This window comes from Aquarana catesbeiana, linkage group LG09, assembly GCF_042186555.1.
Source record: "Aquarana catesbeiana isolate 2022-GZ linkage group LG09, ASM4218655v1, whole genome shotgun sequence".
NCBI classification, from domain to species: Eukaryota; Metazoa; Chordata; class Amphibia; order Anura; family Ranidae; genus Aquarana; species Aquarana catesbeiana.
The window spans coordinates 258,067,503-258,095,055 of NC_133332.1; the positions used below are offsets into that span (position 1 = coordinate 258,067,503).

Consider the following 27,553-nt stretch of genomic DNA (forward strand, 5'->3'; position numbering starts at 1 on the left):
ATCAGCCAATAACATTCATCATCATCATCATTTTTATGAATCTTTTCTCGCCTACGTCGAATCTTTTCTCGCCTACGTCGAATCTTTTCTCGCCTACGTCGAATCTTTTCTCGCCTACGTCGAATCTTTTCTCGCCTACGTCGAATCTTTTCTCGCCTACGTCGAATCTTTTCTCGCCTACGTCGAATCATCTTGGACTAATAGAGTTAAGGTTAGGCACATTCGACCACAGGTTTGATGGACACAGATTGTTATTGTCATCATCATGTCGAATCTCCTATCTATATCGAACTGTTGTATCAACGAAAACGAAAATAAAGCATTTGTTTTTCGTATTATGCACTTTCGTTATTGTTAAAACGATAACGAAAATACCTGAAATTCGGACGAAAATGCATTCGGACGAAAACGAATGCACATGTCTACTTCTAATTAAGTGTTCCCTGAATGCAAAATGACATTATCAGATACAATATTTTAGAACATTGTTTCTGATGGATACAAGATATGGTGTTGTGACATGTAGGTCAAATTCAACCTTGGAACAATTGCTCTCTAAACCCAAGTATTCCTGCTATGTCTATAATTTTAAGATGAGGAGGCATGCCTTATCCACTCAGGGCTTAAGCCATGGAACCAATAGTTAAAAAAAAAAAAAAAAAAAAATCCAGATTATTAGTTCTTCTGGAAATGACCAGCCAAGTTCCTTTATAAAGCAAGCCATACATTACACTATTTTTTTTTCAACCACAGGTTGAAAGAAAATTGCTAGATTCCCCCCATCAACACTGGCTGTGGGGGGGAACCCCTCCCGCTGTGCTATTGTATTCTGACAGTGGGAGGTTTCCTATCCCTCAGAATACAGTGATTAGTGCCAGCAGCTATAGGCGGCTGTATGCTGCGATCTTTTGATAAGCAATAAGCCAGATGGAGTGATGACATCTCATATTTACTGTTTCCTTGCTATTGTAATTTCAGATATTACATGCTCACCAGGGCCAGAATCATCCCAAAACCACGAGAGCTGAAGAAAATGTATCTGTGGACCTCTGGAATAATTGCGGGGATCTGTAAGGAGTGCCGGCATTGTTCCACAGGGAGCTGGAAAAGGAGAAGTTGATGGTCATGACAGGACTCGCAATCACACGCCATTGGGCTTAATCACTATTACAAGGCAAGAAGAAATCGTCTCTATGTCCTCGACTACTGTTCTGGCTTGTATAAGATGTTCTGCAAAACATAATCACCAGTTTGCAAGCTCATGTTGCCTCATGCCCCTTGTAATACATATCAGGTTAGATAACAATGCAGCCCGCAAAGCAATAGAAGGGTTATTTGAAAGCACTCCTGGTTCCAAATCCTCTCTAGGCTCAAGCTTATCTGATCCAACCATTACCTGGAATCTAGTAAAGGCAACCCAAAGTGAAAGGTAAAGTAAAAAAAATATAATAAACAAACCAACAGATCTATTACTGCAGCCAGAAGTTGCATAATTAGAATGTCACACATCTTAAACACAAAACAGTGGTACAAATGCTTCCCTTACTAAAGACTTCCATAATAATCCACTTTCTCATTAGACAACACTTTGCCAATTATGTACATCAACATGTTAATCATGAATTGTATTGCAGTAGTTTCTAGATCTGTACAACTTTAATCTGTACACCAGTGTGGGAGTCCAATCGCTGCACCGGTGGCACATGTCCTTACTCTGTGGCACTCAGGATTTATGCTAGAGGCCTCTTTAGGTATGAATGTCAATTTAAGTGACAGCTGCCATTGGTTATTAAAGGAAGCTTGCAGAAGAATTGTTTTAAGAGATAAAATATAGACTTCAAGATCCTTTTGCTCGTCATGGATTGGTACCCCAATATCTGTCTGAACGTTTATGAACTCCAAACCCCCCCGCCCCCCTTTTACTTCCATTCCTCAAATTTCGGTCTGAGTGCCCCCCTCCTACTCACCTACACTTGATGGGAGACAGTCTTCTCCTGCTATGCCCCAAAATTCTGGAATTCACTTCCAAAGATCATCGGTCATCTTCTCTAAACTCATTCAAATTGAATCTAAACTTTTTTTCTTTAGACAACCTTTCACGTAATTGTGTTTTTTTTTTTTTTTTTTTTCCCCATTGTTTTACCCTGTGTATTTCTTGTGTTTTTGTTTCTCTTGTCCTTGTAAAGAACTTTGAGAAGCTACCTTTAAAGGTGCTATATAAAATAAAAGTTTATTATCAATCGTGGCGTCCCTGGGCTTTCTCATAGGGAGTGAAAATAACCCACCTGAAGAAAAGGTGCCTGGTCAAGGCTATGGTTGCTAGAAAACCTAAAGTAGCATTGAAGTTGTATTCGTGAGAGGAGATTACAGTTCTCAGCTGGCACTTGGATGGTGGAACTTGACTGATCAAAGTATGGGAAGCGCTGATAGGTACGCTGATCCTTTTCTAACCTCCGTTGTGCCCTCTGAATGCTTTTTTTTTAAAAGACCATACTAACCTACGACCCTGTACCTCTGAAGTCTTCAGTGTGACCTTCCCAACGTCCCCTCTGGCCTGTAATCTTCTGAATGCCCAGAATGCTGCCTACACATGCCCAGCATGGCCTCTATTTTATTTATAGAAAAATCGAAGGGCTGACGAGCTCTTCATTGTCCATTGCACCACGCATGTATGCTTATCACTCTAAAGAGTTCTTAAACAATAACTGCAGTTGTGGGGCGTCCATTTCCCACTTGTGTAATTGTTAGGCTGCATTCACACTACAGCGTTTTGAATCGCGGGCAGATTTGCCGCGGATCTGCCTGCGATTTGACAGCACAGATGTGTGAATGACAAACGTGGGACTTGCATTCGAGATGCCATTCATTTGAATAATACCTCAAATAGCGGTGCAGGTCTGCCACGCAATACGCAGGAAGCATGTCGCCCCAAAGTAGCTCCTGAACTATCTTTGGGCGAAATGCATCCCTCGATTGCAGCATGTTTTAACGTGTGACAATCGTGGCAGACCAGCATTGCGATTTGAGGTGTCATTCAAATGAATGGCATCTCAAATGCGAGTCCTGCGTTTTGTCATTCACACCTCAGCGCTGTGAAATCACAGACAGATCCGTGGCAAATCTGCCCGTGATTTCAAACGCTGTAGTGTGAATGAAGCCTTAATAAAGCAACTGCCCCTTCCAGCAGATTCCTCTAACACTCAGAATCCTGTAAGCGTCTTCCAGAAAGCTCAGATATAGGAGAGTCAGTTACCCAGGCCATATACAGTGCCTTGAAAAAGTTTTCATACCCCTTGACATTTTCCACATTTTGTCATGTTACAACGTATTTTATTAGGATTTTGTGATAGACCAACACAACATGGCACATAATTGAGAGGAAAATTATGGTTTTACAAATTTGTTTTTACAAATATGTGAAAAGTATGGCGTGCATTTGTATTCAGCCCCCTTTACTCTGATACCCCTAACTACAATCTAGTGGAACCAATTCCCTTCAGAAGTCACCTAATTAGTAAATAGAGTCCACCTGTGTGTAATTTAATCTCAGTATAAATACAGCTGTTCTTTGAAGCCCTCAAAGGTTTGTTGGAGAACCTTAGTGAACAAACAGCATCATGAAGGCCAAGGAACACACCAGACAGGTCAGGGATAAAGTTGTGGAGAAGTTTAAAGCAGGGTTAAGTTATAAAAAAAAATGTCCCATCTTTGAACATCTCACAGAGCACTGTTCAATCCATCATCTGAAAATGGAAAGAGTATGGCACAACTGCAAAGCTAGCAAGACATGGCCGTCCACCTAAACTGACAGGCCGGGCAAGGAGAGCATTCATCAGAGAAGCAGCCAAGAGGTCCATGTTAACTCTGGAGGAGCTGCAGAGATCCACAGCTCAGGTGGGAGAATCTGTCCACAGGACAACTATTAGTCGTGCTCTCCACAAATCTGGTCTTTATGCAAGAGTGTCAAGAAAAAAAGCACTTAAAAGAAAGCCATAAGAAGTCCCGTTTGAGAGTAGCTATGTGAGGGACACAGCAAACATGTGGAAGAAGGTGCTCTGGTCAGATGAGACCAAAATTGAACTTTTTGACCTAAAAGCATAACGCCATGTGTGGCGGAAAACGAACACATGATGCACATCACCCTGAACACACCATCCCCACCGTGAAACATGGTGCCAGCATGTTGTTGGGGCTGCTTTTTTTCCGCAGGGACAGGGAAGCTGGTCAGTGTCTATGGGAAGATGGATGGAGCCAAATACAGGGCAATCTTAGAAGAAAACCTGTTAAGAGTCTGCAAAAGACTTGAGACTACTGGGGCTGAGGTTCACCTTCCAGCAGGACAACCGCCCTAAACATACATCCAGAGCTACAATGGAATGATTTAGATCAAAGCATATACATGTGTTAGAATGGTTTAGTCAACGTCCAAACCTAAATCTAATTGAGAATCTGTGGCCAGACTTAAACTGCTGTTCGCAGATGCTCCCCATCCAATCTGACCTTTTTGCCCATTAAATTTCTCAAGCTCTGTCACTCTTCTAGATGTGTAAAGCTGGTAGAGACATCCCCAAAAATATTTGCAGCTGTAATTGCAGTGAAAGGTGGTTCTACAAAGTATTGACTCAGGGGGCTGAATACAAATGCACACCACACTTTTCACATATTCATTTGTAAAAAAAATTTGAAAACCATTTATCATTTTCCTTCGACTTCACAATTATTTGCCACCTTGTGTTGATCTATCACATTAAATCCCAATAAAATACATTTACCGTATATAATAGAGTATAAGCCGAGTTTTTCAGCACATTTTTTTTGTGCTGAAAATGCCCCCCTCGGCTTATACTGGAGTCGAGCACTTTTCTGCAGCAGAGAATATTTTCTGAACCGACTTTGGGGCCCCATATTTCTGGGCCACTTGGTGATAGGAACCCCAGTGGATATGTTGTAGTGCTAGTTCCACTGGGTTTGCACACCAAATTTGGGGTTCCTAGCACCAAGTGGCCCCGAGATATGGGGCCCCAAAATCGGTCAACTGTGTCCATCTGCATCAATGTCATTTCGGGACCCTTTGTGTTCAGAGACCCCAAATTTTGGCTGCAGCTAGGGGGCATCTAGGAACCCTTAACTACATAGTTTGAAGTTCGGGGGACCTATGGCTGCAAATGGGCACAGTGAGGCTGCAAATGGGCATTTTGTGACCCTCTTTTCCACTTACAGTAGCTGTGCATTTCTTACCCTAGGCTTATATGTGAGTCAATACGTTTTCCCAGTTTTTTGTGGTAAAATTAGGTGCCTCAGCTTATATTTGAGTATATACAGTACGTTTTTGTTGTAACATTACAAAATGTGGAAAATGTTCAAGGGGTATGAATACTTTTTCAAGGCACTGTATACGCCATATTATTACATAATACAACATCAACACCTTTAGATTGCAAGCTCCACGAGCAGAGCTCTTATTCCTTCTGTAATTGTACTGTCCCCCTTTATATTGTAAAGGGCTACGTAAACTGTTGGCACTATATATAAAACCTGTATAATAATAATGGGCACTCCTGTATCACAGAGGTCTCTCCATTTCCTGTAGCTTCAGGCACTATGCATAGGGCCGACGGGATATTGCAGCTCCAAGCAGTGAGTCCATTTTGACTAATAAGACCCAAGAGATTTACTTTGGCACAGTGCCCTCACTTGTACCGGCCAACTACTCCTTCCGGACAGAGACCTTTTAGAAGTCTGGGCTCACTGTTCATCCCAGCACATTAGGTACAAAGAGGAGAGGGGTGGTATGGTTGACCGATGGGCTGAGCCTACATCCCAAAAAGACAGTAGAGTGGGACCTTAATGTTAATTTTTTTTAAGTCTATTTTTTTAATTTTGTCCTCTGTTGGCCATGAGGGTGCCTTCTGTGACGTGTCATGAAGATATCTAATTTAAAATATAAACTTTATTCTCTGGTTAATTTTTTGATATTGGTACATGCACTATTTTATTTGACTGTTTTTATGTTGAGTTAAAGCAGTTAAAAGGCAAGCTGAATCCAACTGGACCTTCCGTGTCTGTAATGTGCTGGGATGTGGAGAAGGAACTCGCCCCTAGCGGGACTTTAATGGCCCAAGTAGTACACAGAGTATGTAAAAGGAGTATACAAAATTTATTGAAATATAAACCATTAAAATTTGAATCAATAGGTGACTATAGACATCTGAATTACATAGATATGGCAAAAAACAGAGCAAAACTCTAGAGAGGTCCAGGGACTACCGTCATATGGTCACCACGGCAAGTCACACAGACAACACCCAATGCGTTTTAGGAAACTCCTTCTTCAGGGATGTTAAGAGCAATTTTGTTTATCTTTAAAAACAGACAAATTATAATATGTACAGAAAAATGTGTATATACATGTATGCAGAATATACAGCCATTAGTTATTCAAAAACATATCTGAGTACAGGTATATGATGAAACTATAAAGGAGCACTTACATGTTGCCAAAGAAAATGCAAGTACATGTCACAGCCACAGAGTGATTTTGTAAAAACCAGACAGCCATATCCCAGCAACGATCCGATTGGCTGTCTGGTATATTATGCATACATGTGTATATACACGTTTTTCTGTACATTTTTGAATTGTTTATTTCAATAAATTTTGTATACTCCTTTTACATACATTGTGTACTACTACTACTTGAGCCATTAAAGTCCCGTTAGGGGGAGTTCCTTCTCCACATCCCAGCACATTACAAACACGGAAAGTCCAGTTGGATTCGGCTTGCATTTTAACAGCTTTCCCTCAACATACAGTAAAATAAAGTGCAGCGCAGATGTACCAATATCAAATCAACCAGAGAATAAAGTTTATATATTAAATTATAAATCCTTATGACACATCACAGAAGGCACCCTCATGGTCAACAGAGGACAAAATTAGAAATGGACTTCAAACAACGTAACATTAATAAGTCACGGGAACAGATGGCTTGCACCCAAGGGTCCTTAAGGAACTCAGTCAAGTAACTGCCAGACCATTGTGCCTAATTTTTATGAACAGTCTACTGACTGGAATGGTACCAGCTGATTGGAGAAAAGCCAATCTAGCACCAATATTTAAAAAAGGGCCAAGATACATTCCTGGGAATTACAGACCAGTTAGCCTAACAGCAATAGTTTGCAAGCTCTTGGAGGGGTTTAGGGACTATATACAAGATTTTAGTAATGACAATGGTATCAGCATGGATTCATGAAGAATCGATTCTATTAACGTTCTATGAGATGGCATTTGCAACATAGTAGCTTAAAACCAATCTCAATAGAATAAACATCTTCAAGTGCTCGGCTGCTCACAGTGACATGGGTGCTTAGTCTCTTAAAAGGGAGAACTTCTGTCTTGTCCGTCCTCAAAAGGCTATGAAACCAAGGGTGCCATGTAATGAGGATGAACAAAGGCTGACATGTTTAAAGTCCAGCCTATATGGTAGCCATGGCTCCCTCCACAGATAAAGGAGAGAAGTGAGTGTTTGCACCCAAATGACAGAAGGGACTGTAGGATCATCAGGTAAAAATAAAGGGAATAACATTTTTAAAAAAACTAAGTCACCATATCTAAGGCCTTGTAGGCTGCAATACATTCACTTTTTGATTTTCGGTTTAGCTATTATTCAAGAGTCTGAGCAGGAGCTGCATGGCTGTGAAAAGGTTGCACAGTAAAGTCCCTAGAGGGCTGCAGGTAAGTATAATCTCTTATGAAGGTGTTGGGGGAAGGAGGCGCAGAATAGGATGATTGCACTAAAAGTGTACTTATCCTTTAATATATTTTCAACAAGCGGTTTTATCAAGAATGACAGCAATAGAGCCACACTTGTTAAGGTGTCACTTCAACATAACAGGCCTAGGAAATTTACCACCAAGGGCCTTGAAAGAATATTTGAGTCTCTTAACGTCACCATCAGACAAAGTGCTTGCAAAATTGTTATTCATTTATAAGGTACATCTCCCACAGCGCTGTATAAAAGATTACAATAGTCCATAAAATATATAGTACAAATGCATAAAAACATTTTACATTATGGATGCATAAAATGTACAGCAACAACATATGGGAATAACAAGAGAAAAGCCCTGCCCCTATGAGAATATCATTCTAAAAGAAGAAAAAGCATCAAACGAGAGAAAAAACAAATAGTAGGTTACATTTAAAGCAAGTGTGTAGTCTTTTTTAATGTTTTTTTTCAGCATTACATTTAAAAGAGATCAGCTTGCTATAAATGATCATATCCATGCGTATTAATGCTTCCAGAAACATTTGTGTATAGTCTGTAATTATACATGCATGTGGAAATGGCTACATTTGTTCATTATGTATGTAGGTGGTGCATCCTGCATTGTAATGCCACACAATGAATGTGCTTTACTGCTCCCCACAATGCAAGCCTATGATTAGGAACACTGGTTTAAAACAATACACTCCCTGTGTGGCTAATGTCTTTTCTCAACAGCTGTTAAGCAGAGTTTGAGAGATTCCAAAGTCACTGAGTGCTCCCTCTAGTGACTAATCTCATAATGTTTGTGTTGAAAGTGATTCTAAAGCTTCGTTTTTTTTTTAAATAAACATGTCATACTTGCCTCCACTGTGCAGCTTGTTTGCAGAGAGTGGCCCTGAACCTCCTCTTCTGGGCTCTCGCGGCTCCTCCCGCATTAGATGACCCCCTAGGAGAAGCGCTCTCCCGAGGGGGGGTTACCTTTCAGGTTCTCTCCCGAGTCATTCATTCGGCATCCATAGAAGCTGAATGTATGACTCGGACCCCGGGTCATTGGATTTGATCGACAGCAGCGGGAGCCAATGGCTGCACTGCTATCAATCTATCCAATCAAAGACGGGACTCCGTGGAGAGGACGGCGCCTCCCCGCTGAAGAGAATGAAGGGGCTCAGGTAAGTAAAACGGGGGGGGGGCTAGGGGAGCGGTGACTGCCAGGTGTTTTTTCACCTTAATGCATAGGATGCATTAAGGTAAAAAAACCCGAACCTTTACAACCCCTTTTAATACAGTAAAAAACATAAAAGTTGCTATAAAAAAATCAAACCCTCACTTAGCACACTACATTTTCCTTTTAACCACTTGCCTACCGGGCACTTTCACCCCCTTCCTGCCCAGGCTAATTTTCAGCTTTCAGTGCTGTTGTACTTTGACAATTGCGTGGTCATGCCACACTGTACCCATATGACATTTATCATTTTTTTTTGCTAAACAAACGAAAAAAGACCAAAAATTTTGAAAAAAAAAAAAAACGTTCTCTTGGTTTCGGTTATAAAATGTAGCAAATTTGTTTTTGTTTTTTCTTCACTGATGTGCAGTGATGAGGCGGCACTCGTTTCGAATTTGTTTTTTAACGAATTTCAACAAATTCATTAATATTCGAATTACTGAAAACCCAGAAACCTGAAATAACTAATACCTTCACTATTACCACTTAAGGACCGAGCCTCTTTTTGACACTTGTTTACAAGTTAAGATCAGTTTTTTCTTTTTCATACATCATAGGACACAGAGTTAGGCTAATGTTAATTACCTGCTGGGTTATACTTCATCTCCAGATGAATGGAAGTTACCATGAGACAAAGTGCTTGCAAAATTGTTATTTATAAGGTGCTTCCCACAGCGCTGTATAAAAGATTACAATAGTCCATAAAATATATAGTACAAATGCATAAAAAAATTTTACATTATGGATACATAAAATGTACAGCAACATATGATAAAAATGCCAGTGTGGCATGACCGCGCAATTGTCATTCAAAGTGCGACAGCACTAAAAGCTGAAAATTAGCCTGGGCAGGAAGGGGGTGAAAGTGTCCGGTAGGCAAGTGGCTAAAAGGAAAATGTAGTGTGTTTTTAGTGTCTTCCTACAAAGTGTTCCCTAATCATAGGCTTGCATTGTGGGGAGCAGTGAAGCACATTCATTGTGTGGCATTACAATGCAGGAAGCACCACCTACATACATAATGAATAAATGTAGCCATTTCCACATACATGTATAATTACAGACTATACACACAAAAAATTTAACCTATGTTTTTCTTCTAGAATGATATTCTCATAGGGGCAGGGTTTTTCTCTCTCCTGTTATTCCCAAATAATGTTGCTGTACATTTTATGTATCCATAATGTAAAATGTTTTTATGCATTTGTACTATATATTTTATGGACTATTGTAATCTTTTATACAGCGCTGTGGGAGATGCACCTTATAAATAACAATTTTACAAGCACAGGCAATTAACATTAGCTTAACTCTGTGTCCCATGATGTATGAAAAAGAAAATTTGTAAACAGTGTCAAAGTGGCTCGGTCCAAATACATATAATTTTTTTTTTCAGACGCCCTAGAGAATAAAATTGCGGTCATTGCAATACTTTGTCACACCGTATTTGCGCAGCGGTCTTACAAGCTCAATTTTTCGCTGGAAAAAATACACTTTTTCTGAGTTAAAAAAAATAAGACAACAGTAAAGTTAGCCCAATTTTTTTTCTATATTGTGAAAGATAATGTTAGGCCGAGTAAATTGATACCCAACATGTCACGCTTCAAAATTGCGCCCGCTCGTAGAATGGCGACAAACTTTGGCACTTAAAAAATCTCCTTTGGTGACGTTTAAAAATTTCTACAGGTTACCAGTTTTGAGTTAGAGGAGATCTAGTGCGAGAATTATTACATTTGCTCTAACAATCATTAGAGCGATACCTCACATGTGTGGTTTGGGCACCATTTTCATATGCGGGCGTGACTTACGTATGCGTTCGCTTCTGCACACGACCTCTGTAGGATGGGGGCGCTTTAAAAAATTTTTTTTTTCATTATTTTAACTTTGATTTTTACACTGTCCTTTTTAAAATAAAAAATTGGGTCACTTTTATTCCTATTACAAGGAATATAAACAACCCTTGTAATAGAAAAAAGCATGACAGGACCTCTTACTTGTGAGATCTGGGGTCAAAAAGACCTCAAATCTCAAATTTATACTAAAATGCAAATTTTTTTTTTTAAGAGCATTTGCTTCACTTCCGTCCAATGCTATGGAGCAGAGCAGGGGCCATCTTTCCCTCACTCGGCATCCAGGCAGTGAGGGGAGAAGCTCCGGTAAGCGGCGGGAGGCCCTCTCCCGCCACCAATAAAAGTGATCTTGCGGCGAATCGGCCGCAGAGACCACTTTTATCCCAAAGAGAAACACACACAGTTCCTGAAAATACCGGAGTTATAGCAGCTAGCACGGCGATTTGGGTGGTTAAGTGGTTCCTTTCAAATTTGGCTGTTAGTGAACGTAACGAATATGAATATATCAAAAGTTACGAATTATTCGAAATAACGAATGAGGTATCTAAATAAATGCAACATAACAAATTAATAATAATAATAAAAAAGTATTATTTAATAATTGGTTCCCTTCCATTTGTTTAGATGCGGCATTCGTGATTTCGGATAATTCATAACTTTGGATAAATTCATATTCGTTATATTCACTAACAGCAAATTTTGAAAGGAATTTTCAATATCTATAATTTTAGTTATTTTTAGGAAATTATTCTTTTGAATCTTCTTTATTTTCAAATTTAAGAATTGCGATCATAACGAATGACCCTGAAAAACAAAAAATAAAGAAGGTAAAACGAACAAATTTTTCATCAGTACACATGTCTAGCCACTGATATAAAGCACTAATGGAACGGCACTAATGACCAGTGCCCTGATTATCAGTGTAAATGTGCCCTGTCACATCACAGCATAGCTAGATATTGGCTTTGCTTTCCTCAGATAGCGCTGACAGCAGTGAGGAAAAGCAATGCCGATAACTGGCATTTGTTTATATGTGATGAGCTGTGATTGGACACAGCTGATCACATGGTAAAGGGCCCCCTGTGATTGGCCCTTTACCTCGATTTGTGATCAGCTGTGTCCGAAGGACACAGTGATCATAGAGTGTGCCCTGTGGCACGCAGGGAGGTAGGGTCAGAAAGGGGTTAAGGAGGATCTGAAACGTGGCAGTCGTGTCCCAAAAGCTAAGCAAATGGCTAGTGACTAATGGTCTCCCTGCAGTTGATCTTTTCCCCATTACTGACTTATCTTGCCTTGTTCTGCATTGTTCACAAAGTGTGAGAAAAACCCAATGTGGGCTTTAAGCGCATGAGCTTACCTCTGCCCATACCTCTGTACACAGGGTACATGTACGATGTGGCATTGCTTTAGCATGTGCAAGAATTAGCTTGCAGGCTTGGCACTGGTATTGGCGCATAGTGGCCTATATAAACGGAAACACTGCAAAAAGAAGTTGCTAAGTGGTCTCCAACCTGTCCTTGTTTACATAAGACCGGATTTGCTAATTCTGCCTAATCATGTATTACCCGACTTACCTCCCAACGTGCCTCTGGACGTTTCTCTCTTTCCTGTGACCTTGCCCTGTCTTCTGGACTCTGCTTACTGGCTTCTGCTTTGTGCTTTTTTTTTTTTTAATGCCTGGCTGTTACAGAGCTCAGCTTTTTTTTTCCTGGAGTCTGACTCTGCCACCTGATTTGGTATTACACTGCTCGGCTGTCCCTGACCTCAGTGTCTGCCCAGAAGATACTGATCTTCCAACACAGATCCAGTATTGCCTGCAGTTCCAACACTTGTGTCATTCTGTGCCCTCACACACTCTGTCACCATCAGGAGGAGTATTGGGTGCAAGAGGAACCCTTTCATCTACTTGGTCCCTACACCAAGGCACTGGATCTTGTGTTATCAAATTTGCAAAATTATGTATGGTTAGTTCACTCTATGGATATCACTAGCTCTGGTAAGACCAATGTCATGAAACAGGGAGCCCCTAACTTGGGGTACCCAGAGGGAACATAAAATAAGAAAAAAAGAGTGCTAGACCAATGGTCAAAGAGTCCAAATTGGTCTAAACCAGATTGCATTTTATCACCCTAAAAGGCACTTACACCTTACGTACACTTTGATACCATGCATTCTGTATACTGATCTAATGTCTTCCAATAAGCTTGCTAGGCATACCACTTTTGTACCTACAACTGTTGGCAAGTATGCCTATCCATCGTAGCTCTGTCTTATCTTGCCATAAAAATAGAAATGGGGAAAAAGACCAAATCACCTTTAATTAGTCCATAACAAGGTGAAATAGAACAGCCAATGTGTTTTGGGAGCTCTAGCACTCCCTCTTTATTAGGGGTAAAATGTTCTAAAATTCATATGACCTATAACAAAATTAAAAATGCCTAAACCAAACACGGCGATACAGTATGTCATATCAAATATTATATAAAAGAAGGTTTTATACAATTGTTAAGCAAATACTGAAATCAGTGTTGGTACTAACAGAACTATAAGAAATCTATATCTATATAGATATATATATCTATAGCCCTCACACTCGGGCTCCATCTGGTCCATCATAACTGTCAACTGAAATAAAATTAATAAATGTCAATCAAATATATAATTAAGATCAATAGTAAAATTATGATGAAATAAGTTAACAGTGGATGAAACAAATGGTTGAACTTAAAGCTTAATGCACATGGGTTGAATGTCGGGTGGCATCGGCCGGTTCAATAGAAACCGGCCCACATTCGGCCTGTGTGTATGGCAGCTGGTCTGTTCGGCCGGCTTTTGTAGATGGGACATGACTGAAAAAGGTCTGCCCATCAGCTCCCGATCAGTGCTCTCAACAGTGGTGGCCCATCCATTAGGGGCGCCCAGGCGCCGCCCCCTTTTTCCAGGCCACCCCCTATATGCAATGGATAGATTCATGCAGTGGCCAATGACAGTCCTCCTCCTGGAAACAGGGACCACCCCACTAGCAGAACTGCACCCAATCTCTTCCCCCATCACAAAAGCTGACGATCGCAGCTACAGCAAAGTTAGAAAACCAAACCATGTTTCCCATCTTTTACAATGTGTAGGGGCACAGTGCCTCCCCCTCAGTGCAGGTGCGGTGTTGGGAATTCTGAGATTGGAATGCATTAGTGTCTCACTGACCCTTCCCTGCCCTGCTCTGCTGATAGGGAGGGAGTCGATTGCCGTAAAAAGAGGTGTCGAGTGCCGCTTGCGGCACCAGTGCCGGGGGTTGCCTACCCCTGATATAGAGGAATCGGGACCTCCTTCCTCATGCTGGTGATCCCCCTAGTGATAGAAGGATCTAAATGGAGGAATAAAGACCTAATTCCTCCTGCTGGTGATCCCTCTAGTGATATAAAGATCCATATAGAGGAATCAGGACTTCCTTCCGATGAACCTTCTAGTGATATAAAGATATACTGTATAAAGAGGTATCAGGACCACCTTCCTCCTGCTGGTGGTCCCTGCAGTGAGAATTAAAGATCTATATAGACAAATCAGGCCCTCCTTCCTCCTGCTGGTGATCCCTCTAGTGATAACTAAAGATCTACAGGTATATAGAGGATCCAGAACCTTCTTCCTCCTGGTAATCCCTCTAGTGATGATTCTAGAATTCTACGCACTTTTCCCACTGCCTGGCCGCACTGTTTGCTCATTTTTGCAATCTTCTGAAATAAGCGTCGCAAAGTCTTTTTTCTCTGTAGTTCTGGTCAACACTATACCCCCAATATTGTACACTACCAAGGGATTATTTTTCCATCTAGTGAGAACTAAAGATCTATATAGGAAAATCTGGACCTCCTTCCTCATGCTGGTGACCCCTCTAGTGATATCTAAAAATCTATATTGAGGAACCTGAATCTTCTTCCTCCTGCTGGTGATCCTTCTAGAGATAACTAAAGCTTTATACAGAGAAATCATACCTTTCTTCCTCCTTCTAGTGATCCTTCTAGTGATGATTGTTGAATTCTATGAATTTTTCCCACTGCCTGGCCACACTGTTTGCTCATTTTGCAATCATCTGAAATAAGCATCACTAAGTCTTTTTTCCCCTGTAGTGTGGGCGAACATTGTACCCCCCAATACTGTACTATGTCATGAGATTATTTTTCCATAGGTGCATGATTTTACATTTAAAAACCTTGAACTGCAGTTTCCACTCCTTTGGCCAATCTTTTAGCAATGTCAAATTATGTTCCATGTTACAGACGCCTCCAGGAATATCAACCCAATTGCATACTTGCCAACTGTCCCAAATTTCCTGGGACATTCCTGGGATTTAGACCTTTATCCAGGTTTTAGCATTGCCCGGGAAATCCATGTTTTCCCGATTTTTCGTCACCGCTAGAGGTCCGCCAGCTAACATTTACAGAAGACCAGAAGTAACGCCGGGGAGAACAGACAAGAGGCGGAGCCAGCCAGGTGGCTGCCAATAGAAATTATGCTGCTGCCCACCTCGCTTCCGGTCTGCCTGTGACCTGTTGTGGGAAAGGCCGCGGGGTGGAGGGTGGGAGGCAGCTCAATTTCTATTGGCAGCCACCCGGCCGGCTCTGCCTCCATTTTGTTCCCCTCTGCCTGTTACTTCTGGTCTTCTGTAATGGCGGTGGAGACTCCGCTGCTGGGACACCTGATGTGAAGGGGGCTCCGCTGGAGACACCTGATGTAAGGAGAAACTAGGCTGAGGACACCTGATGTAAGGAGAGACTTGGCTGGGGACACCTAATGTAAGGAGAGACTCCGCTGGGGACACCTGATGTAAAGAGAGACTTCGCTGGGGACACCTGATGTAAGGAGAGACTCAGCTGGGGACACCTGATGGCAGGCGACGTGGCAAGTGACACACTCAGGGCTCCCACTGATTCTACATTATGGTGAGTTGAACTATTTAATTTTATATTACAATGTCATAATAGTAATAATGCGCTTCAATCATCCTGACATCATAACAACCATGGTGCCCTAGCACCAGGTGTTTGGAGTATCTTTATCTGCTGATTGTTAAACTTTCTGAAATACACATATTTCTATTGCAGTGTAGGAGCTGGGCCTGCTGTCCATCCCTCTTTCTTCTCTCTCCCTTTTTTTTCCCTCAATCCCTCGTTCATCTCAGACTCTAACCACACCTACTTTGAGCCATGCCCCTTTAAACCACACCCAATATTAAGCTACATCCATTTTCACAGCACCCTTCGCGCACCACATTTTTCTTACCCCCCCCCCCGCTACGTCACACCTACAAACGAAATGCCATGCCCCCTAATTATAATAAGACTCCACCTACAGAGAGTGTCCCTATCAATGTTTTTTACAATGTTGGCAACTATGCAATTGCAAACCTTTGGGTCATCAGCAAACGGACATACTGTACTTTATCTACCAAACCTTCAGTTATATCACTAACAAACAGATTATATAGAACAAGAGCTATTAAAGAGCCTTGTGGTACATCAGTAGTGACTGGTCTTTGTTTCAAATGAACCCCATTTACATCTACACTCTGATATCTATCTTTTTAGCCAAATGCTCACTCGCACCACCACCTTGGTCTAAAACATTAGTAATAGAGTAAAAAAAAAAATCAGATTAACATGACGTGCTCTGCGATTGGTAAAGCTATACTACTTTGGGTCCAGCAAGTTGTGTTAAAAAAAAAAAAAAAAAAAAATACTACCCAAAGAAGCAAGGCTTTCCTGAGAACAGGGAACAAATAAACAGAAAAGCAAATAGGACTACAAAATAATAAGGAAGTGAGACTAGGAACCAAGCCATATATTTACCTATCATCTGCAAAAAAGTGATTTTGTAATCATGAACTGACCAAGGATTGAAAGTGGTATGAGGCACCATTCACACCAATGCGTAGGGTTTTCAGGCAGAAAGTTGCGCGATTTTGTACAGGTCACCAATGTAAAAAGCAGAAAAATGTCCAAATCTGCCTAAAAATAAAATTCCAGAACCTGTTTGAGCTTCAGGCGTTTTGGAGTGGAGAACCATCTCCATAGAGAATTGATTTTTTTTTTTTTTTTTTTTTTCCCCTCCTGTGTTGTTGTAGCTTCAGGCTTCAAGCTACAAAACGCTCAGGTGTGAATGGGGCCTTAAACCCAAAACCAAAAATGTCCTATATTGCAGCTCACCAATCATGAGATGTGGTGGCTGCATTAGTTTTATTTTACTAGGCTTTTTTACCTCTGTTTTCACCTGGCGATCTGGCCAGTAACACCTCCTGTAGTAGGACTCATGCACACAGCAAGGGCCATAGATTAGGGAGTACCACTAGTCCTCCTGTACGGGGCTCGGGCCAGCAGGGGGGCCCGGGCATCAGAGTAAATTGGATGCGGGCAAGAAGGGTGATCGGCATGTCGAGGGGGGGCAATTACTGGAACCAATTCCCTATATGGCTCTCTCTGCAGCAGCTGAAAGCTGGCTTCTTCTCCTCTTTCAAATGACTTTCAACTGCTGCAGAGAGCCACACAAAGGATCTGTTCCAGTAATTGCCCACCACCACCACCACACCGATCACACTCCCTGTGCGCCATATATTTCCACCTGTTTGCCCCCTCTACACCCGCAGCGCTGCTGGCTTCCCTCTTCTTCCTGCCGGTAGCTGCAAGCACGCAATAGGATCCTTCAAGATTGAGAGTGGGGAATGGGTCCGGTAAATGTCATATTTACCAGCCCCCTTCCTTTCCTGAATGAACACAATGAGTGATTCATTCATAGTTACATAATAGGTGAGGTCGAAAAAAGACACAAGTCCACCAAGTCCAACCTGTCAAGTGTATGATTATATGTCAGTATTACATTGTATATCCCTGTATGTTGTGGTCATTCAGGTGCTTATCTAATAATTTCTTGAAACTATCGATCCCTCCCGCTGAGACCACCACCTGTGGAAGGGAATTCCACATCCTTGCCGCTATTACAGTAAAGAACCCTCTACGTAGTTTAAGGCTAAACCTCTTTTCTTCTAATTTTAATGAGTGGCCACGAGTCTTGTCAAATTCCCTTCTGCGAAAAAGTTTTATCCCTATTGTGGGGTCACCAGCACGGTATTTGTATATTGAAATCATATCCCCTCTCAAGTGTCTCTTCTCCAAAAAGAATAAGTTCAGTGCTCGCAACCTTTCCTCATAACTAATATCCTCCAGACCCTTTATTATCTTTGTTGCCCTTCTTTGTACTCGTTCCATTTCCAGTACATCCTTCCTGAGGACTGGTGCCCAGAACTGGACAGCATACTCTAGGTGAGGCCGGACCAAAGCCTCGTGGAGTTGATCCCCTTTTTAATGCATGCCAATATTCTGTTTGCTTGGTATGCCATTGCTGAGCCTATCATCTACTAGGACCCCCAGGTCCTTTTCCATCCTAGATTCCCCCAGAGGTTCTCCCTCCAGTGTATAGATTGCATTCATATTTTTGCCACCCAAATGCATTATTTTACATTTTTCTACATTGAACCTCATTTGCCATGTAGTCGCCCACCCCATTAATTTGTTCAGATCTTTTTGCAAGGTTTCCACATCCTGCGGAGAAGTTATTGCCCTGCTTAGCTTAGCGTTGTTCGCAAATACAGAGATTGAACTGTTTACCCCATCCTCCAGGTCGTTTATGAACAAATTAAACAGGATTGGTCCCAGCACAGAACCCTGGGGAACCCCACTACCCATCCCTGACCATTCTGAGTACTCCCCATTTATCACCAGCCTCTGAACTTGCCCTTGTAAACAGTTTTCAATCCATGTACTCACCCTATGGTCCATGCCAATGGACCTTATTTTGTACAGTAAACGTTTATGGGGAACTGTGTCAAATGGTTTTGCAAAATTCAGATACATCACATCTACGGGCCTTCCTTTATCTAGATGGCAACTCACCTCCTCATAGAAGGTTAGTAGATTGGTTTGGCAAGAACGATTTTTCATGAATCCATGCGGATTACTGCTAAAGATACCGTTCTCATTACTAAAATCTTGTATATAGTCCCTTATTATCCCCTCCAAGAATTTACATACTATTGATGTTAGGCTAACTGGTCTGTAATTCCCAAGGATGTATTTTGGGCCCTTTTTAAATATTGGTGCTACATTGGCTTTTCTCCTATCAGCTGGTACCAGTCCAGTCAGTAGACTGTCAGTAAAAATTAGGAACAATGGTCTGGCAATTACTTGACTCAGTTCCCTAAGTACCCTCGGGTGCAAGCCATCTGGTCCCGGTGATTTATTAATGTTAAGTTTCCCAAGTCTAATTTTAATTTTGTCCTCTGTTAACCATGGAGTTGATTCCTGTTATGTGTCATGAGGATAAACACTGCAGTTTTGGTTACTGAAGCCCCTCGATTCCCTTGTGAAGACAGATACCTTCGCCATCTCCCCATCCTTTGTAACCAGATGTCCTTACTGATTCTTTATAGGGCCAATATGATCTGCCCTCCCTTTTTTACTGTTTGCATACTTAAAGAATTTCTTGGCGCTTTTTTTTGCTCTCCTCCGCTATGTTTCTTTCATGTTCTATCTTAGCCGTCATTATTGCACCCTTACATTTCTTGTTGCATTCTTTATAAAGTCTGAATGCTGATGATGATCCCTCAACCCTTTATTTTTTGAAGGCCTTCTCCTTTGTTTTTATATGCATCTTTACATTGGAGTTATGCCATCCAGGACTTTTGTTCACTCTTTTAAATTTATTATGGGATGTATTGGCTAATGCCCTTATTTAATATGCTCTTAAAGCAAACCCATCTCTACTCCCTGTTCTTTGTTCCTAAGATTTTATCTCAATTTATGCCTTCTAGCAAGGTTTTTAGTTTAGGGAAGGTGGCTCTTTTGAAATTCAGTGTCTTTGTATTCCCCCCTTATGTTTCCCATTTGTGTGATTTATACTGAAGCCAATTGACCTGTGATCGCTGTTACCTAAATTGCCCCGCATTTTCACATCCATGATCAGGTCTGTATTGTTGGTAATCAGTAGATCCAGTAACGCTTTATTTCTAGTTGGTGTGTCTACCATCTGACCCATAAAATTGTCCTGCAAAACATTTAGGGACAGGTGAGTCTTAGATGAATGCGTGGTTCCCTCTGCCCAGTCTATGTCTGGATAATTAAAATCCCCCATTATGATAACACATCCCATCCTTGCTGCTAATCCAAATTGTGATAGATCTGTCTCCCCTTCCTCCCTCAGGTTAGGGGGCCTATAGCATACTCCCAGTATTTTCCCCTTAGCTTCATCCCTTTGGAGCTCTACCCATAAGAATTCCACCTCCTCCCTAGCTCCCTTAGTGATGTCATCTCTCACATTTACTTGTACATTATTCTTGATACATAGGCATACCCCCTATAACTGAAGCATTGGCTGTATGGGGCCCTGTGTCAGGTTGTCTGTAGGGGGCCCTGTGGTTTCTAACAGCAGCTCTGCACACAGGGCTTAACCACTGCCCGCCGCCGCCTTCCGGACCTGTAAAGTGGGTCTAAATGCCGGGCGGCAGAGGCGGGCATTCCAATCATGTAACCACTGTGATTGGCAAACAAGAGGTCACATGATCGAAAAGCTGATTGCAAGAATGCATTAAGAGCTTTCCAGTACCTGTTTGTTACTGTGCTAGTGCACAGGGAGCGTGTTTTCAGCACAGTAAAGTGTTTAGCCAGGGCCACATAGAGTATATGTGGATGCTCAGGGTTAAATATATGCACCAGGTTGGCAGGAAGTGGTTAAAAATGCCTTTTTTTTTATAGGCATTTGAATTTTTTTTAAGCCAGTTAAAGCACCTCTGTTAGCCTATGTGGCCATGCACATATAGGTGTTTACAGGCGTATTAGAAAAGGAGTGTTTACAGGCTGATAAAAAAAAAAAAATGCACCACCAGCGCATTCGGGAGAGGAGCTTTCGGGCAGAAAAAAAACATTTGACGTACCTAAAGGCTAGATGCGTTTAGCGCTTTAGCGTTCATTTATTCTAATGGACAGAAGATTTTGATACACTAACAAATTGAAGCCAAATTCCAGCTCACACTTTTAAGCAGTTACAGCAACAATTTGTTTTCTGTTTCGATTGTTTTCCATCAATAAAAACTGATTATTGTTAGCACCCCTGTCGGTGGTAAATGGTTTGTCTCATCCCTCCAACTACTACATCTGTAGGACAGCTTGTTCTGTTGAAAAACAGACTTACTGGCTGGATCACCAGGTGAAAATAAAGGAAAGAGACTAAAAAAGAAAACGAATGCAGCCATCACATCTAACAATTGGTAAGCTGAAATATAATAAATAGCTTTTAGCTATTTGGGTTTAATACCAATTTAACTTTAAGATTTGTAAGGCAAGAGTTTAGGGATAACGGTGAGAAAATGCAAGATCTTGTACCCAAGGTAAGTATAGTAGCAAGTCCTAGTTGCAATCTCGGAACACCCAATACAAGGATAATATGCGACCGGTCTAAACTTTGTGGCATGTTTACTAATGCCAGGAGCCTGGCAGACAAGATGGGTGAACTAGAGATACTGTTGTACGAGGGGGGTTTGCATTTTGTGGGAATTTCAGAGACCTGGTTCAACAGCTCTCATGATTGGCTGGCAACCATTCAAGGGTATACCCTTTATCGCAAGGATAGAGAGGGTAAAAAAGGGGGAGGGGTATGCCTATATATCAAGAATAATGAAGTGAATGTAAGAGATGACATCGCTAAGGGAGCTAGGGAGGAGGTGGAAACCTTATGAGTAGAGCTCCAAAGGGATGAAGCTAAGGGGAAAAGAATTTTCCAGACATAGACTGGGCGAGGGGGAACCGCGCATTCATCTAAGGCTCGCAGGACAATTTTATGGGTCAGATGGTAGACGCACCAACTAGAAATAAAGCTTTACTGGATCTACTGATTACCAACAATACAGACCTGATCATGGATGTGGACATACGAGGCAATTTAGGTAACATTGATCACAGGTCAGTTTCAGTATAAATCACACAAATAGGAAACATAAAGGGAATACAAAGACACTGAATTTCAAAAGAGCCAACTTCCCTAAACTACGAACCTTGCTAGAAGGCATAAATTGGGATAAAATCTTAGGAACAAAGAACACGGAGGAGAGATGGGTTTGCTTTAAGAGCATATTAAATAAGGGCATTAGCCAATGCATCCCATTGGGTAATAAATTTAAAAGGACGAACAAAAGTCCTGGATGGCTTAACTTCAATGCAAAAATGCATATAAAAGCAAAGGAGAAGGCCTTCAAAAATACAAGATTGAGGGATCATCATCAGCATTCAGACTTTATAAAGAATGCAACAAGAAATGTAAGGGTGCAATAAGGACGGCTAAGATAGAACATGAAAGACACATAGCAGAGGAGAGCAAAAAAAACCCCAAGAAATTCTTTAAAGGGGTTGTAAAGGTAAAAATTTTTTCACCTTAATGCATTATATGCATTAAGGTGAAAAAACTTTTGACAATACCGCCGCCCCCAGCCCCCCCCCGTTTTACTTACCTGACACCTCGAATCTCCGCTGCTCGTTCCCGTCATCTCTATTGCAGCTCAGCCTGGTCGCTGATTGGCTGCAGTGGATGGATTGAAAGCAGCGCAGCCATTGGCTCGCGCTGCTGTCAATCACATCTGATGACGCGGCGTGCCGGGGTGCGGGGCCGAGTGATACAGTGAGCGGCTATAGCCGCCGGCTGTATCACGGGAGCGCGCCCGCAATAACTAACCACCATGCAAGGGAGCTCGCATTAAGGTGGTTCGTTCTTGCGGGGAGGAGCTGAAACAGCCGCCGAGGGACCCCAGAAGAGCAGGTTCGGGGCCACTCTGTGCAGAACGAGCTGCACAGTGAAGGTAAGTATAACATGTTATTTTTTAAAAAAAATAAAATTACCTTTACAACCCCTTTAAGTATGTAAACAGTAAAAAATGGATGTCAGACCATATTGGCCCCATAAAGAATCAGGAAAGACATCTGGTTACAAAGGATGGGGAGATGGCGAAGGTATTGAATTTATTCTTCTCAGTCTTCACGAGGGAATCGGGGGGCTTCAGTAAAGAAAACTGCAGTGTTTATCCTCAGGACACATCACAGGCAGCACCTCCATGGTTAACAGAGGACAGAATTAAAATTAGACTTGAGAAACTTAACATTAATAAATCACTGGGACCAGATGGTTTGTACCCGAGGGAACTCAGTCAAGTGATTGCCAGACCGTTGTTCCTAATTTTTACAGACAGTCTACTGACTGGAATTGTACCAGCTGATTGGAGAAAAGCCAATGTAGCACCAATATTTAAAAAGGGCCCAAAATACATCCCTGGGAATTACAGACCAGTTAGCCTAACATCAATAGTATGTAAACTCTTGGAGGGGGTGATACGGGACTATATACAAGATTTTAGTAATGAGAACGGTATCATTAGCAGTAATCAGCATGGATTCATGAAGAATCATTCTTGCCAACCCAATCTACTTACCTTCTATGAGGAGGTGAGTTGCAAGCTAGATAAAGGAAGGTCCGTAGACGTGGTGTATCTGTATTTTGCAAAAGCATTTGTCACAGTTCCCCATAAACGTTTACTGTTCAAAATAAGGTCCGTTGGCATGGACCATAGGGTGAGTACATGGATTGAAAACTGGCTACAAGGGTGAGTTCAGAGGGTGGTGATAAATGGGGAGTACTCGGAATGGTCAGGGGTGGGTAGTGGGGTCCCCCAGGGTTCTGTGCTGGGACCAATCCTATTTAATTTGTTCATAAATGACCTGGAGGATGGGGTAAACAGTTCAATCTCTGTATTTGCAGACGTCACTAAGCTAAGCAGGGCAATAACTTCTCCGCAGGATGTGGAAACCTTGCAAAAAGACCTGAACAAATTAATGGGGTGGGCAACTATATGGCAAATGAGGTTCAATGTAGAAAAATGTAAAATAATGCATTTGGGTGGCAAAAATATGAATGCAATCTATACACTGGGGGGAGAACCTCTGGGGGAATCTAGGATAGAAAAGGACCTGGGGGTCCTAGTAGATGATAGGCTCAGCAATGGCATTTAATGCCAAGCTGCTGCTAACAAAGCAAACAGAATATTGGTATGCATTAAAAAGGGGATCAACTCCAGAGATAAAACTATAATTCTCCTGCTCTACAAGATTCTGGTCCGGCCGCACCTAGAGTATGCTGACCAGTTCTGGGCACCAGTCCTCAGGAAGGATGTACTGGAAATGGAGCGCGTACAAAGAAGGGCAACAAAGCTAATAAAGGGTCTGGAGGATATTAGTTATGAGGAAAGGTTGCGAGCACTGAACTTATTCTCTCTGGAGAAGAGACGCTTGAGAGGGGATATGATTTCAATATATAAATACCGTACTGGTGACCCCACAATAGGAATAAAACTTTTTCGCAGAAGAGAGTTTAACAAAACTCATGGCCACTCATTAAAATTAGAAGAAAAGAGGTTTAACCTTAAACCACGTAGAGGGTTCTTTACTGTAAGAGCAGCAAGGATGTGGAATTCCCTTCCACAGGCGGTGGTCTCAGCGGGGAGCATCGATAGTTTCAAGGAACTATTAGATAAGCACCTGAACGACCACAACAGACAGGGTTATACAATGTAATACAGACATATAATCACACACATAGGTTGGACTTGATGGACTTGTGTCTTTTTTCAACCTCACCTACTATGTAACTACGCAACTATAAAAAGGAGAGAGTCAGGAGTGGTGAATAGTGGCCAATAGGATGAAAGAGTATAGAGTTTGAATAGGTTGGAGGAGTATAGAGTTTTAATAGGACCCCTAATTAAAATCTAGTGGAACCAATTGTTTTAAAGTCACCTAATTAATAGAGTTCACCTGTGTGTAATTTAATCTCTGTATAAATACAGCTGTTCTGTGAAGCCCTCATAGGTTTGTTAGAGAACCTTAATGAACAAACAGCATCATGAAAGTCAAGGAACACACTAGACAGGTCAGGAATAAAGTTGTGGAGAAGTTTAAAGCAGAGTTAGGTTATAAAAAAAATGTCCCAAGCTTTGAACATCTAATGGAGCACTGTTCAATCCATCATCCGAAAATGGAAACAGTATGATATATCTGCAAAAGTACCAAGACATGGCCATCCACCTAAACTGACCAGCGGGGCAAGGAGAGCATTCATCAGAGAAGCAGCCAAGAGGCCCATGGTAACTCTGGAGGAGCTGCAGAGATCCACAGCTCAGGTGGGAGAATCTGTCCACAGGACAACTATTAGTCGTGCACTTCACAAATCTGGCCTTTATGGAAGAGTGGCAAGAAGAAAACCATTGTTGAAAAAAAGCCATAAATAGTCCCGTTTGCAGTTTGCGAGAAGCCATGTGGGGGACACAGCAAACATGTGGAAGAAGGTGCTCTGGTCAGATGAGACCAAATTTGATCTTTTTGGCCTAAAAGCAAGACACTGTGTGGTGAAAAACTAACACTGCACATCACACTGAACACACCATCCTCACCGTGAAACATGGTGGTGGCAGCATCATGTTGTGGGGAAGCTTTTCTTCAGCAGGGACAGGGAAGACAGTAGCCAATAGCTTTCATCTATTTATTCTGAGCATGCGTGGCACTTTGTGCGTCGGATTTGTGTACACACGATCGGAAACACCGACAACGGATTTTGTTGTCGGAAAATTTTATAGCCTGCTCTCAAACTTTGTGTGTCGGAAAATCCGATGGAAAATATGTGATGGAGCCCACACACGGTCGGAATTTCCGACAACAAGGTCCTATCACACATTTTCCGTTGGAAAATCCGACCATGTGTACGTGGCATTAGTCTGCCAAAGACTTGAGCCTGGGGCGTTCGCCATCCAGCAGGACTATGACCCTAAACATACAGCCAGAGCTACAATGGAATGGTTTAGATCAAAGCATATTCATGTGTTAGAATGGCCCAGTCAAAGTCCAGACCTAAATCCAATTGAGAATTTGTGGCAAGACTTGAAAATTGCTGTTCACAGACGCTCTCCATCCAATCTGACAGAGCTTGAGCTATTTTGCAAAGAAGAATGGGCAAAAAAATGTCACTCTCTAGATGTGCAAATCTGGTAGAGACATCCCCAAAAAAGACTTGCAGCTGCAATTGCAGCGAAAGGGGGTTCTACAAAGTATTGAGGGGGGCTGAATACAAATGCACGCCATACTTTTCACATATTCTTTTTTTTAATCCATTTATTTTCCTTCAACTTCACAATTACGTGCCACTTTGTGTTGGTCTATCACATAAAATCCCAATAAAATAAATTTAGGTTTTTGGTTGTAATATGACAAAATGTGAAAAAATTTCAAGGGGTGTGAATACTTTTTTAAGGCACTGTAGTTTTAAAGTGGAGCTCCACTTGTTTGCTTCCTCCCCCCACTCAGCTGCCACATTTGGCACCTTTTGGGGGGAGCAGGTAACTGTTTTTAACTGGTACCCCTCCCCACTTTCAGGAGACCTCGCCGCTGCCTCCTTCCACTGCCACCGGGCCATTCAAAAAGCGCAGTGTGCTTCGGGAATGTGCAGTAGGGTACCAGTTGTGAAGCCGCAAGGCTTCACTGCCGGTTTACCCTTACAAGGAATGGCAGCGGCAACACCTGAGAGCGGATTGAATTATCTGGGGTGTGGACATTGCGGTATCCCTGGACAGGTAAGTGTTCTAATATTAAAAGTCAGCATTTACAGTATATGTAGCTGCTGACTTTTCATTTTTGAGTGGGGGGGCTGGAGCTCCGCTTTAATACCAGAAATTTCAGTAGAATAAAGACTTTTCTAACATAGGAGAAAAAATGTTTGCAATTTCAGAATAAATGTGTCTTACAAAGAAATGGAGAAGTGAGATCAGACACGAGCTGGGGCAGTCAGAAGGGTCAAAAAAGGAATTTTTTTTTTTCAGTTTTGTGTTCTTAGTGGAAATGCAAATGAGGAAGAGAAAATGTCAGCAGAAAGACTGGAGACTACAATAGATGTTTAAGCCTAAATAAAACATACAGTAGAAACCTGTGAAGCAGGTTTAAGGCATCTTGTGACTTCCTTGAACGAGTCACCAGAATTCCCTGTAATGTCCACAGCTTGTACCCAGATCTTCCAGACACTCTTCAGCATTGTAATCACCAATGGTGCTCCAATCCAGGTGGAGACATTCCTGCACCGCCTTCCCTGGAAATACCCTAAAGCAGAAAGCCTCAGACCCCAGGCTTGGACCCTCTTTAGCACAACACCGCCCCAAACTACAGGCCTGGGTGGAAGAGAACTCTAGCAAAGCATACGCTCTCCAGGCAGTGGGCCCGAGAGGAAGAGGGCTTTCCAAGGTACACCAAACATTTGTATCTTTCCAGCATACACCACTGGCAATAAACATCCTACTGGTTTGGCAGGGAGACAAAGATTTAGTTTGTTTTATCTTCTTACACTATCACCATGCCTGATATGTGTGTGTGTGATGGCACTGGACCGACAGAACTGAAAGTTGGTTTTGATTCATCAACCGTAAAGTGATTTTTCTTTCACCAAAGCAGATCTATGGTTGAAACAGGGTTTCAAATTTTAAGTCCTCCTGAGCTACTAGCCAGGCCTCAAGGGTTTCTCGCCACCAGTTGCCCCGCCCAACCCCTGCCCTGCCCCTAAACCCACCCTCATAAATTATCTCATGCAATGACACTTAAATGT

General features: G+C 41.9%; 1 protein-coding gene and 1 long non-coding RNA gene across 6 annotated transcripts in view; one reads left to right on the plus strand and one right to left on the minus strand.

Annotated features, from left to right (window-relative positions):
• Positions 1–2,178, plus strand: part of LOC141108553 (uncharacterized) — a 103,092-nt gene extending 100,914 nt beyond the window's left edge. For both annotated transcript variants that reach the window (XR_012236084.1, XR_012236083.1), the window contains one exon: positions 979–2,178. This is a non-coding gene — a long non-coding RNA (uncharacterized lncRNA). The remainder of the gene's footprint in view (positions 1–978) is intronic.
• Positions 1–27,553, minus strand: part of TMEM268 (transmembrane protein 268) — a 109,427-nt gene that overhangs the window by 41,663 nt on the left and 40,211 nt on the right. For 3 of the 4 annotated variants that reach the window (XM_073600262.1, XM_073600263.1, XM_073600261.1), the window contains exon 4: positions 994–1,101. The exons of the other annotated variant lie outside the window; for it this stretch is intronic. In XM_073600262.1, coding sequence (XP_073456363.1) covers positions 994–1,101 — 108 coding nt within the window. The remainder of the gene's footprint in view (positions 1–993; positions 1,102–27,553) is intronic. 4 annotated transcript variants of the gene reach the window in all.